We start from the raw sequence: 13,268 nt of genomic DNA on the forward strand, positions 1-13,268 counted from the left end.
CTACGGGAAAATGAAATACTCCGTACTCATCAGGAGTAATTTAAACGGCAAGGCAATAGATACGGGATACAAAATGGAACATACTGCACCAGAATGTGCATTACACAATTTTAGTTGAATAAAGAATCAACACTTAAATCGTAGGGTTAGAAGAATGTCATAATTCAAAGAGGGCATCTGTAGAGATCAAGTAAACATGACTAGTAAAGAATTGCATCCTATTCCTCTATTCCTCATTTTCAAGATTGTGTTCATATGAGTGGAAACTCGGGAGGTAAGGAAGCATCGTGACAATTACTCGCAACCACAAGATACGAGTGAAATACATTAGCGGTCCATGTGCTTAAGAGCTTGATTAACTATAGTCCTTGTACTTAGGAACTGTTAAAAAAATGTCATCCTTGCACTTGTTTTTGTCCTACTTTAGTCCTTATCTCACCAGCCAACATACCACGTCTATAGTCATTGTACTTAGAAATTGTTAAAAAAAACATGTCATCCTTGCACTTATTTTTGTCCTACTTTACTCCTTATCTCACCAGCCAACATACCACGTGTACACTAAACCATGCTAGTGTGTCATAGTGGAACATGTCGGAGGCAAGCCCTACTCTCACATGCGGTGAGTTTTTGCAAAAAAAAAAAAGCTTTCTCCTTGTAGTTTAGAAACAACCCATCCTTCCAATGTTTATATAAAATATCCTAAGTCCCTAACTCCATCTCTTGATTCCCCAATTACCCTCTCTTGATTCCCCTTGTTCTCTATCCCGATTTTGTTCTTGAGTCAAAGTTTTTCCAATACGTAGGTCGTAAAGGATCGATGCATTTGCTGGAGTGCATACATTGATTGCTCCGATAAGGATCATCTGCGTCACACAACGGCTCTCTACTTGTAGGTTGTCGTCTCATCAAGACACCTCAGGCAACTGATGACCTCCAGCATTCTGAACCCTACTGCAATCGCCTCTACCTCCCTCTCTCATGGACGATGCGAGAGTAGTGAATGAACGAGGATGAAAAGAACTAACGGGCTAATTCCAAAGTTGAGGGGGACGGCAATTTGCCACGCGGCCTCTCGCATGTTCTACTATGTCACGTTATAGTTAAACGTCCACGTGGTTGGTTGATTATGCTAGTAGGCAACCAACAACCATGGTGATTGAAGTGAGCAAATCACAAGTGAAGGGAAAGGGACAAGCAATCTTTTCCAAAAGGGAGGGAGGAAGGAGGGGGAGAGCCCCCCCCCCCCCCACGCGGCCCCGGCCGGAGCTGAGCTCCCCTCGTCACCTATGGTGACGACGGCGACGCACAAAGGAGAAAAGGTGGTCGGCTTGACCGCCACCTTTCCCTTGCCCGTACCGAGCTTGAAGACGAGCCCCCGGCCGTCCGATCTAGGGCTAGGGAGCTCCCCCGATCGCCGGATCCTCGTCACTTAAACTGAATCGGTATCGGGCCCAACTAGGCCTCGGACCGAAAACAGCCCAAAAGCCGGCCTGGGTTAAAAAAAACGGACCGCCTGAAGGCGGCCCACGTGTCGGCCCAGTCCGCACCCGCACGCGCGCGAAGCCGGCCCAGCGAGTCCACGCGGCTGGCTAGGCTCGGAAAAATTGCAGAAAGCCCAGGATTTCGGGAAAATTACCAATAAGACCTCAGAAATTTCGGGGAGGCCCGCATGGCCCCTGATTTTTGCAAAATAGTCCTTCGGGACACCAGATTTCTCGCAGAGAGGCCCCTAGGGTCCCGGTTTTTGCTAAAATACCCCCTGAAACCCGATTTCTCGCAGAGAAAATCACCGAAGGCATGGATTTCCCCGGAACACCTCCAAGGCTCCTATTCTTCGCGGGAAAACTGCCAAATACCTCTGTCTCTCACAAGGAAGCCTACAAAGGGACTCACCGAAGAAATCATCATAAATACAGGAACAAGAGAAGGACTCAAGAGTCTCTCACCGAAGGTTGACTCGAAGGCATTGTCAACGCCTCCAGCTCAAAGGGGCTACTGTTGTAGTAAAATAAAACCCTTACATGGGCCGAACCATAAATCCTACATGGTGACGACTAGGTCAACATTTCCCTACATGGGTCAGGATGCCAACGTGACACGGTCAATCCTACATGACAATGATCAAGACAAGTCTGTTGGAGATATGCCCTAGAAGCAATCATGTGATGATGTTATTTCCTATGTATTTATGAGTTAATGTTATTGTCCTCGAACATCATCATTGATATGTATCAATAAATATGTGATTTGTTTGTGAGACTATATATTCTATGATGTCGTTCTAATGGTCCCTAGTCATTGAGGTTATGCGGACACATAACCTAGACTAGCAATGTGACTCAGTATGATGACTATGTTTCACAAATCATAAGGCAAGGTGTTGCCAACTGATAGCATTGGACTCGACAATGAGATTGCCGAGTCGGACAGACCCGCACCGAGACACAACGAGATGATTGTCATTTGTTAGTCTCAAGTACAATGTTTATGCCAGTCCTAGATCTGAGGTCATCGCATGAGCTTGGGATATGAATCGGCTTACTTATGGGTTACCAAACGCTACTCCGTAACTGGGTAGTTATAAAGATAGCTTTCGGGTTTGCTGAGAAGCATGCTGCAAGTCATGGTTGATCAAGATGGGATTTGCCCCTCCCTTTGGGAGAGATATCTCTGGGCCATCTCGAGTGATCAGATTCGGAAAGCATGGCCATGCGACTTGAGCTAAGCGTTAACCCGTTCGGGAATCTGAATCACGAGATCGAGAAGAGAGTCGAGCTATACACAAGGATGACAAGTACTTGCCTTGAGCTCGACACACATATCGTCAGGCAAAAGGAATGTTGCTTGTGGACAGATTGTATGGTTCGTCAATATACTTTGTGGTTATTCGGGAGTCAGCACGTGCTGCTAGGCGCCGCTACTGACTATCGACTTGGGTCGGAACCTGTGTTCGGACTCGTAGTCGTGTCCGTCTAACCGCGAACCTGTAGGGTCACACACTTAAGGGGATGGGACCGAATTGGATAGGATCCAACTCGTATCGGGCTTAGACTCCTAACGGGCCTCAAGTGTTGAAGCCCACCAGGGAGGTCTATATAAGTGGAGGAGGCATACCCGGTTAGGGTTACCCCAGTTCGTGGCACGAGTCAGACCCGGCCGTCACATCTCCACGACCAAACCTTGCGATCGGATCTAGCAGTCCGCCGCACGGAGTTCCTCTCTGTACGTGTGGATACCTCAGAGGCGCTGCACCTGCGGCGCTTGGACGAACTGTTCGTGGGATCGGCGAGGACGAACAGGCCGATTGACTATTCGGCATCGACACGCATCATTGACTCTACTTTCGCTACGGGTCTGCGTGTCTAGCGATAATCTCGTGATCCATTATCTACAGCATTGATCCGGGCGGAATCGGTAGAAAATTTTATTTTGTGCTCGCGTAGCCTACCATGTTAACCAACAAAGTCAACAAGTCAAGCATCTCATGCCATGATCAAGGGGTGGAATGAGCTTGAGTAGGGGCCAAGAAAAGTGTAGGGATGATGTCTTTGGTCCATGGTGGGCCATGGACCAACCCCTACTTTTCGCACTTGGTGCACACAAAAGTTATGGACTAAAGGGTTACTTTTACCACTTTGCCCCCACTTTTCTTTTTCCCGCAAAGGTAGCCATGGTCTTTTGTTATGGACCCCTAGGCTATAAATACCCTCCATGGTGGCTTGTACCATTCACTCTCGACTTGAATAAACTCAAGGGGAAAGGGATAGAGTGCTCCCACTAAGGTTCGCTCTCGAGCTCCGCTTTCGACTAAAAGTCGACCGGCCTCGAGGAGCCTTTTAGGGGACTCTAGTTTCAAGGCTCCGCGCTAATCTTGGTTAGCACGGGGTCGATGGAGAAGGGATTGGGTTAGAGTTCCGAGGGTATCCTAACCTCGATACTTGGAAGACGCGTTCGGTCCAAGTACGAGGCGGCCCCGACGAATCTCTCGCTAAAGGTGTCTTGGGAAGATTAGCTCAGCCCAATCACTTGGCCAACAACCCCCTGAAGCCTTTCCTAACATAGGACTAAGTCGTACCCACAGGGTCGACCGAACCTATTCAAAAAATATCAGCGTGTCAACCTGTCCAACTGTACGGCGACCTTCGCTATTAGGCTGACGTACATGCTCTACTTTTATATACGCACTTGTGCCATCAAGCATTGGCACCCTTTACTCTAATTGTTGTCATTGGCATCTCTTACTCTAATTGTTGTAAATAACAACGACAATATATATAATAACATATTTAATAAAACTTATTTGGAGTTCTAGATGTTGGTAGTTTTTATATAAACTTGGTCAGTTGGTCAAACTTTAAAAGAATTGACTTAGGATAAGTTATGACTTTTTATATTTAGAAAGAGAGGTAGTATCAAATTTGCTTCATTCCCGGTGAGAGGCTCATGCCCCACTTGGCCATATGGAACTGGAAGATGGTAGCACAAACCATTGCCCATCAGGTTAAGCTGGATGAATACATACACGAATAAATTTTAGCTGCTCGTGTGTGGAACTGTGGATGTAAGCTGCATGATCTGCCGTAGGGTGTCAGCCTTAATCCAAAACTGCTGACCTCTCTTTTCTCATCAGCATTATTATGTCAGCTTCTTTACAAGCTTGAAATTTTGAATTTTGGAGCGTTGTATTTCACTGTCAGAGTCTAATTTGCATAAAATATAAACACTGTAAATTACAGGAAGCAAACGGCCACAAAACTATATCTTTTAATTTCTCTTTATTAAAATGTTGTCAAACAGGATAAGTCTCTAGTTCACTCGCTTACAACTTCGAAAATCCTGTACCATCAGAACATGATGCATACCAAGAGCGGATTCAAATCAACAAGAGATGATGGATATTTATATTATTTTTCCCATTCTATCCAAGTTTGCATCCTTTCTGTTGAACTTACCAAGAATTGCTAAATGTAATCCATCACAGAAACAAGGCATGATGGATTCTTCTGTTTTTCCAGTCTTACCAGCTCGGAGTTCTTCCTTTCTGTGGAACTTGCCAAGAAATGCTAAATGAAATCCATCATAGGAACGACAAAAATTCAGCCTATTAGTTGTGGAACACCTCCTCTTGGTAACTTGCCAAGAAACTTCAAATGCTCCATTACTTTCTTGATTGGACGTACACCATCAGCTCTCATTCTCTCTATGAACCCGTGGGGTCGAACTTTGGCATTGACATAAGCTTCAAGTAACACAGGATAAGGTGGTTTCCTTCCTGGGTACCTAATATTCTTCAGCCTGTCAAACATCTTCTCAGCATTATAGATGTCACCCATTTTTGCATATGCCATCAGTAAATAGATGTAAGAGCCGTAAGTAGGCCTTCTGTCAGGATTTTGTTCTGTTGCATTCTGCAGAAATGAATCGGCTTTCGCAACCTCACCTGAATTCACATAGAGCTTGACAAGCGCATCCCAGGTTAGAGGGCCGTTTGGACACCCATCAAAAGACATCCTTTCAACAAACTTTTTGCCCTTGTCCATAAGTTTATTTTCTGCATACACATTCAGCATCCCATTATAATACTTGGAAGATAGCTTTTGTGTTGCTTCTAGCATGGCCTCAAAGGTCTCCTCTGCTTGCTCAATACACCCAAGTTTACCCCATGCCTCAATTGCAGCCATGAAATCGTCCAACTTAGGTTCCGTGCACAACTTCCATATCCTCGCCACCTCATCTGGCTTGCTAAGGGCTGCATAGAGATGAAGAAGAGATCTAACAGCATGCCGTTTATCCTTCATATATTCCATTTCTATCTCACTGACAACCGCTTTTGCTTTCTCTATAAGGCCCCCAGATATGTAAAATTTTGCAACCATTGTCTGCGTAACAAAATCTGGCTCAACACCAGCGGCCTTCATCTCATTTAAGGTCACCTCAACGCCTGATATGTCATTTGACCGCCCTTTCAAGTCAATTATGAGTTTGTAAGTGAAGGGAGAGGGTTTGATATTTTCCTTTTCCATCAGCATGATTATATCAGCTACCTTAGTACGAGCAACTCTCTTGTACAACAATATCATTTGGTTGCAAGCAGAGACAGTTAAGGGTAAAGAGAGGTCTCTTATTTCCCTGAAGACTTCTTCAGCTTTCTGGATATCTCTCGCACGCACACAGTTCACTAGTAGAGTTTCGTACAGCACCTCATTCCTGAAGGGTTTCGGAACTCTGTCAATGTACTTTCGAGCATCTTCAATACCAGTATTCCGTGCAATCAAATCAAGATGACAAGCATAGTCACGTTCTTCAAAATTGAGTAGATGTCCTCTCTCTATCCACTCCATAAACTGCAAGCATTCAGACGTATAAAAAAATGTGTTTGATGTTTGCATGATTCTGCAGGTTTAAAATTGGCATATGCAAAGGAGGCTGTCTCAGCTGTGTATCTAGGTATACTGTAGAAATAAAGCATACATATACGTGCTGTGTTACTGATGCAAAGCTAGTGAAATTGCCACAAAACATTTAAAGCTACAGGCTAAAACATATAGTAGTTCATAAAATGCAGATTTGCTATACTCCTAGAACTGAACTCTACGTAGGCTAAAACATATAGAGTTTATAGATCCATAACTTTACACAAATGAAGCGAAGCTTCATCAATAAATCACATCCTCATGAAAACTGCTGCTAATTAGCTTCAAGGTTATCTTTAGCAGCTTTTTTCAGAAGATAGGATTATTTTTCTGCTTCATACAAGTGGTGGGATAGAGATGCTGCTATATTGCTACAGAAAGGTGGAATCTTGAGTCTGAGACTCTCAGCATAGAATTTCATTTATCATGACCTAGAACATGAGTCTGAAATCTGTTTCATATTTGGCTAATTGCCTTAATATTCAGAGGCAATTAACTTGAGAAACTTGAACTTCACGTGACTATTAGCAACTTACATAAAACAAATATAGTACATGCATGAACTAGTAACCAACTCCGACAGGAGTTCTTCGCAACAAACATTAAGAGGCCGAGTAAATGCAGAAGAAAGACATGTTGTCTTTACGAATAATTGTGAATATGTAATATATTTTACTGAAACAAGTCCACTTGATGAGATACAACCAAACAGTCATACTAGTTACAAAGTTGCAAAATAGGTACCTGGAAAGCTTTCCAATACAGTCGCTGCTTCTTGAGGTGAAACAAAACCAGCAAGACTTCATTTCTTTCAAGCTGGTTACCATCTTCAATCCATTTATCAAGCACGGACTTAACAGAAAGTGAATGAGCATCCAGCACAGTCTGGAAAAGATATGGCCTGTGGATTCTATGTTTTGATTTTAGATCAGCACTGTGATCCATATTAAAACTCCAAGACTTCGAAATGTTAGCTTCAATGGTACCATTCCCATTACTGAGCTCATCATTGTAACCGAAGTTGTCATCTGGCAGAACGGCTGCATCTTGACCCAAGAACTCATTATTAAATTTGCTGTTGGTGAGCCTTTCAGTCGACTCTGCAGAAAATCTCCGAATCAAGGGGAGAACAGTTTCTGGATACCCAAATGGAAGTAGTTGAGACAACACCTGGCAACCACAGTCTCTCAAGCCACTGAAAGTACCACCAGTCAAGTTACTATCCATGGATCCAGCACTTATAGGAAACACATGAGAAAACACTTATAGGAACGAGAGTTTGAAATTTCAAGGATCCGACCCATAAAATTTTTGTTACAGACCACATTTTGTCATTTATATACAGCTATATGAACTTGAGGGGTATTAAGGACATAGAGTTTACAGAGGATTCTGGTTCGAACATGATCGTGGGGCGCTAGCTATTCCTTATTTCTTCTTTCTGAAATCATAGAAGATACTAATTCCTCAAGTGAAGTAATACACGGACATACATTCATTCCCATTCTTGACTAAAAATGCCATACTTCCCTTTCTCCCCAATCCGATATTCCACACCAGAGGTACAATGCAATTTATGTAGGAATCAAATTAGCGTCAACTGCGGCAGCAACGACCAAATGAAATGAAATGAAATCGCGCCTACGGGGAGAGGGGACTGACAATAATATACCGGAACCGGATGACATTAGGGAGGAAAAAATCGGCCGAAAACACACAGTACGGAGCAGCAAGCATGCTTGGACAGGCCAAACGGCGCATGGTACGGGGAGGGGAAGAGCGCTTGCCTGGAGGCTCGCCGGAGGGACGGCCACATGTCGGCTCGGCCGATGCGGCGGGCAGGTGCAAGAACGAAGCCTGAGGAGAGGAGGCCGAGCACCGCGACGGCGAGCGCTGGTGGTCCGGTGGTCTCCTGGTCAGTCGGCCAACTGTGCCCTAGGCGCAGCACGACGGCATCGCGACGGGGAAGGGAGGAGAGCGGCGAAAGTGGCACAGGCTTAGGACTGGAGCAGGGCCTAACTAGTGCATCCAACGGCCCGGCCGTGGGAGGCGACGGCGATCCGACGGTTGGATCAAAGTTTGAGTCGAGAGAACTTTCAATCGAGCAGCTAAATACCGGTGTGGTTGCTAGCAGACTATTCGAACATATGCTCCCTCTGTTCCGAAATAATATACTCTCTCCGTCTAACAAAAGATGTCTCAAATTTGTTAAAATTTGGATGTATTTAGACATGATTTAGTGTATAGATGCATTCAAATTTAGTCAAAATTGAGACATCTTTTGTTGGACGAAGGAATATACAAATTCACGTGGCTTGTTTCAGGACAGAGGGAGAAGTTCAAACGAATTTGGTCTCCAAACAGAGCTTAGTATTGCCAAACTTTGCATGCACAACATGCTTTCGTTCGTTATTGTATCCTAATTTTGCCATAAATTTGGTCTATACCAGGATTAGTCTTATGACAACTATGATGTCCCACTTATCTTAGCAAACATAATTACCATCTCAAAAGGCTTGATCTAATGGCTCACGTTACAAGGTGGATAGACGGAGCATGTTCACCCGTTGACATATTTCTAGGAGTACGAAAAAGGTTTCGGTCGAGAAGAACTTCAACACTGAAAATATCTCTGAATTTGTGCAGTTCAAGCAAAAAATGTCTTCAAATTAGTGCATATGACCCTCTGAGGACACGTCTAGGTCAGCCAACTGAGCCTGTCTCTTGGTGTAAAAACGCACACACAACACACATATTAACACTGGGCCAAGAGCTGGCCCTGTTTGGAAGGAAAAATAGAAGAATTGAGATGGAATGTCTTACAAATCATATTGAGATTGAAAACACAAGAATAAAGAAAAATAGCCATTTGGAATGCAAGATAGCAAAAGTATAGGAAACTTTTGAGTTTCAAAATACTAGTACTCCCCCCGTCCAACAAAAGATGTCTCAAGTTTGTCAAAATTTGGATGTATCTAGACATGACTTAGTGTATATATGAATTCAAATTTAGTCAAAGTTGAGACATTTTTTGTTGGACGGAGGAAGTACTACTATCTAGTTCTCTAGATCATCATGCTCCTGTTGAATATTGTTGTCTTAATTAGGCCTTGTAATACTTGTCCAAGCTCCAGATCAGCCATTGGGAAGCCATGGGGTTCAAGCCTACTAAATTGATTGCCATCTAAAAAGGTAAAAACACTTCAAATCAAATTGGGGTCTTGAAGAATCTTATTAACCATCATACTACTAAACAAGAAAAATTATCTGATCTCATGAAAACACATAGAGCAAAAGGAATCTGAGTATGACCTGCTAGCCTTACGCAAGAAATATATGCGACACCTGCACATAATCGAATCTACTTTTCTTTTTGCGCAAAGCATAATTGAATCTGCTTAACTAGCATCTCAACAAGTCTTCTTAAAAATTCTCGGTATCTCCCTGGGACCTCTGAGCTTACTTCGCATGATGAGAATGTCTGATGATGACCCATGTTGATTGTCACTGAAGATGGCATGGGTCATCTCCAGAGAGATGGAAGCACTTCATCAGGTATTGAACGGAATACAAGAATTAAGGGTACAATATTTCTTCTGCTGAATTACAGTACCACACGAGGATCCAAACAATGTTCATTACAGGTAAACTTAAAATAAGAAAAAATTGATGGGGTTAGACCATCTCAAGAAGATCAGACTTATAGGTTTTACCCAATCGAAATCTGAGCTTCAAGACTGGCCATTCACCCAGCAGCTTAGTGAGAATTGGCAACATAGCTATCAGAATGCAAGTTGCAATGGCCAACCAGCGGAGACGCTGGGCCATTACTGTGTATAAACCAGTTGAAAAGGCAGTAGTTGTTGCTACATACGCAAACCACATGAGCTTCTTAGTAAATGATCTGTAATAAATCAAGAACTCATAATCCTCCCACCTTGCTATGATGCATATGAAGGCAACAACAAACGATGAGCACATTGCTAAGATGTCAGAGACCAAGAATGCCTGAAATGCAAACTTCTTAGACATAACTGGAAGTCCCTCATTTCCAGCATCATTGCTGTATCCTCCAGGCAGGGTGAAGGCAGCGGCAAAGGTGATTGTTACAATGAGGATCGCTACTAACGAAGTGTTGGTTGTGTATGTTTGCGTTAGTGATTTCGCCTGCTTCCGTGACTCCAAGGTTGTATGTTTCTTGGCTTCCTCGTTTAGATTATAAATGGAGGTGCTATCTTGGGGATTAGCTTTTAACATAAGCATGCACACTTCATTCTGCATGAATTCAAAGCAAGTTAGGTACAAATGGAGCTCATTCATAGTGTAACAATAAAGATTAGCTATTCTACTATATGAGTAATAACTAAGTGTTACTCATAATAATGTATTTAGTTAAAAAAATTGATGACAAACTAAAGCCATATATGTTTAAATTGACCCATGAAACAATCAAAGAGGGAGGGGGGGGGGGGGATGTTGTCATCGAATATGCAACAGCAATAGGATTATAACTCATGTATTAAAATAATACAATATATTCATAAAATTTATATGGTAAAGTATCTGAAACACTTTAAACTCACTACATTTGTCACTTACCTTCCAACAAGTTATTTACTGTTGAAATTACATTTTAGCTCTTCCTTATATTTCCCACTACATCAACACTACACAGGCTTCCCCAAATATAGCACCCAATGACCCAATAGACCCCTTCAAAATTCAATGGTGACATTGCTTATTCAGAGAGCCCATATATATGTAAGTACTGCGAAATTTCATTAGGTCACACGACCTCGATGCTTATATATTCAATCCCTAGGACTGACGCGATAGGCTTCCCATGCTTGACCGGTTGGCACTGCTAGACAGTGTCACGTAGAGTGTTCTGCTCCTTGGCCTTTGTGTAGCTGTGTCTTTGTCTTTGTGTCCTGGGGTTTCCACCCCTTGTAAATATTTGTCCATACTTTGTTCTTTTAACATAATTTGTTGTCGGAGTCTCTTCTACAGTTTTTTCTAAATTTTAGGACTGACGGTGAAATTGTATTCAACTACTCTTATAAAACATGCAAATCAATAGAGTTACGTACCCAATTTACAGTTTTGGCTTCATTCATGACACCCGACAATTCCCGAGTTGCGGAAACAAGACCTTTGTCAAGCATTGTTGTGTCTATATCATTGTGAGATAGCAGAGCAGCAACTATTTTAGGACTGCACTGACGGACTGCATAATGTAGAGCAGTTTTCCCTTTATTGTCTCGTATGTTAATGAGCTTTCGAAGTTGCGGTGTGCTCATGATAAATTCCACGAACTCCGTGTTACTGTAGCATACAGCAGTATGGAAGCATGTCTGAGCCTCAGCACCTACTTGGCGATAAGGAGCATCAGGACAATGCTTAAGAAGTTCTCGAGCAACATCGACATGACCTCGGTATGCCGCATAACTAAGGAGAGGAAAACCCTTCTCGTTGACTTCATACCCTAAAGAAGAATCATGTTCCAGCAGTACTCGTAGCACGTCAATCTTCTTAAGAATTACAGCCATTGTCACCGGAGTACTCCCTTCCATGTTGCCTTCTCTAGCCAAGCCAGGACGTTTGTCCATAATTCTTTTAGCAATAACTGAAAAAGATCAAGACATGATCAATGGTGGAGGTTTGATCTTATTATTAAGGTATGGAAACGACTAATATTAGAGCATCAACATTTAGGATCTGGATAATGCAAAATACAAATTTAAAATCTCAAATTCAGTTTGCTGAAGGAAAATATATACCACATTAATTAATTTGTGGTATCTCATCTCACCTGGACTACCATATTCCACGGCAGCATGCAGAGCATTGAAGCCTAACTCTCCCACATGAGCAGAATCATGAATCTGCAGTAGTTCCTCGCAAACATAAGCAAATCCTCTCATCGCCGCGATGAACATGGGCGACTCTTCGAATTGGTTCACGCCTTTCGATAGAGCAGGCTCTGCTGCTATCAGCTCCATTGCAAACTCTCTGTGGCTGCTACGAATCGCATGGTGCAGCACATTGCATCCGTCCTTGTCCTCCTGCAGGATCGCCTCGTTCAACCGGCGGACACGGTAGCACCGGAGTAAGACGGAGGCCAAGTTGACACGGCCACATGCAACGGCGGCAAGGAAAGGCGTCTCCTTGTCGGAGTTTACGGCCGTGAGGAGGGACTCCTCTAGTGTTATTACATCCTTGCAGAATTCTTGGTGCCCATGGATGGAGGATATGTGGAGGCAGGTGTTCCCCGATGGAGTTCTTCCGAGAAGAACGCTTGGATCCTGTGAAGCCATGGCCTTCATTGATGTGGAATCACCGGATGTTGCTGCTTGCAGGAGCCGTTTGTCCATTCCTCCCGATGAACTAGTCGTTGTTGATGTATTGGCTGCCATCTATATATATTTTATCTTTTGGGTTAATTTACTGCATAAGAAAAGATCCAGTAGTTATATATTTTTGTTGTTGAAACTAAGTAGTAGGAAAAATACCACGCAAATGAACAGGCAAACGAGGTTGGAGTGGAATCAGTGGATGTTGAAATTCCTAGCATAGCAAAGCAATCTACAAAAACTTGGTTACATTGTTCCTGCAAATCCAAAATTCTTTTTACAGCAAATTCTGAATCATACAAATTACAAAATACCTACAATTCAGAAAAGTCCAAGTATTAAACAAATGATATTTATAATACCTGGCAAGAGATTACCATGCACGTTCCTCTTGGGACTTTGTTCCAAGTAATCACTAGAAAGAAAATGGGACCGATTATAGAGAGGAGCTGTTTGAAATAGTGATGCAGTAGCATAATGGATGCATGCCAACTCTTAT

At 43.0% G+C, this 13,268-nt stretch overlaps 2 protein-coding genes across 4 annotated transcripts; both read right to left on the reverse strand.

Moving 5' to 3' along the window:
- Nucleotides 1-4,748: 4,748 nt before the first annotated feature.
- Nucleotides 4,749-8,475, reverse strand: LOC100834571 (pentatricopeptide repeat-containing protein At1g80270, mitochondrial). The gene is made up of 3 exons (XM_010229921.3): nucleotides 8,204-8,475; nucleotides 7,161-7,611; nucleotides 4,749-6,347 (listed from the first exon to the last, which is right to left on the reverse strand). Exons 1-3 carry the CDS (start codon nucleotides 8,230-8,232, stop codon nucleotides 5,100-5,102), a joined length of 1,728 nt encoding a protein of 575 aa, XP_010228223.1. The 5' UTR covers nucleotides 8,233-8,475; the 3' UTR covers nucleotides 4,749-5,099.
- A 1,499-nt stretch (nucleotides 8,476-9,974) lies between these two features.
- Nucleotides 9,975-13,268, reverse strand: LOC100827303 (ankyrin repeat-containing protein NPR4). 3 transcript variants are annotated; one of them, XM_024457257.1, is made up of 5 exons: nucleotides 13,132-13,268; nucleotides 12,929-13,026; nucleotides 12,229-12,832; nucleotides 11,507-12,042; nucleotides 9,975-10,691 (listed from the first exon to the last, which is right to left on the reverse strand). In XM_024457257.1, exons 3-5 carry the CDS (start codon nucleotides 12,830-12,832, stop codon nucleotides 10,092-10,094), a joined length of 1,740 nt encoding a protein of 579 aa, XP_024313025.1. In that variant the 5' UTR covers nucleotides 12,929-13,026; nucleotides 13,132-13,268; the 3' UTR covers nucleotides 9,975-10,091. The 3 variants fall into 3 exon arrangements, with proteins under 3 accessions (XP_024313025.1, XP_003557376.1, XP_024313026.1); XM_003557328.3 differs by lacking the exon at nucleotides 12,929-13,026 and having other exon boundaries at nucleotides 12,229-12,863; nucleotides 13,132-13,229; XM_024457258.1 differs by lacking the exon at nucleotides 12,929-13,026 and having other exon boundaries at nucleotides 12,229-12,863; nucleotides 13,147-13,223.

This window comes from Brachypodium distachyon, chromosome 1 (genome assembly GCF_000005505.3).
Source record: "Brachypodium distachyon strain Bd21 chromosome 1, Brachypodium_distachyon_v3.0, whole genome shotgun sequence".
NCBI classification, from domain to species: domain Eukaryota; kingdom Viridiplantae; phylum Streptophyta; class Magnoliopsida; order Poales; family Poaceae; genus Brachypodium; species Brachypodium distachyon.

What these genes read in the sequence shown, in the direction of transcription:
- LOC100834571 (XM_010229921.3), bottom strand. Translation starts at nt 8,232, where the DNA reads ATGTGGCCGTCCCTCCGGCGAGCCTCCAG. An exon ending in TCCCTCCGGCGAGCCTCCAG is followed by an intron (nt 7,612 to 8,203) that starts GCAAGCGCTCTT and finishes TGGTACTTTCAG; the next exon opens with TGGCTTGAGAGACTGTGGTT. An exon ending in TGTATTGGAAAGCTTTCCAG is followed by an intron (nt 6,348 to 7,160) that starts GTACCTATTTTG and finishes GAATGCTTGCAG; the next exon opens with TTTATGGAGTGGATAGAGAG.
- LOC100827303 (XM_024457257.1), bottom strand. Translation starts at nt 12,832, where the DNA reads ATGGCAGCCAATACATCAACAACGACTAGTTCATCGGGAGGAATGGAC. An exon ending in CGTGGAATATGGTAGTCCAG is followed by an intron (nt 12,043 to 12,228) that starts GTGAGATGAGAT and finishes GATCTTTTTCAG; the next exon opens with TTATTGCTAAAAGAATTATG. An exon ending in AAGCCAAAACTGTAAATTGG is followed by an intron (nt 10,692 to 11,506) that starts GTACGTAACTCT and finishes GAATTCATGCAG; the next exon opens with AATGAAGTGTGCATGCTTAT.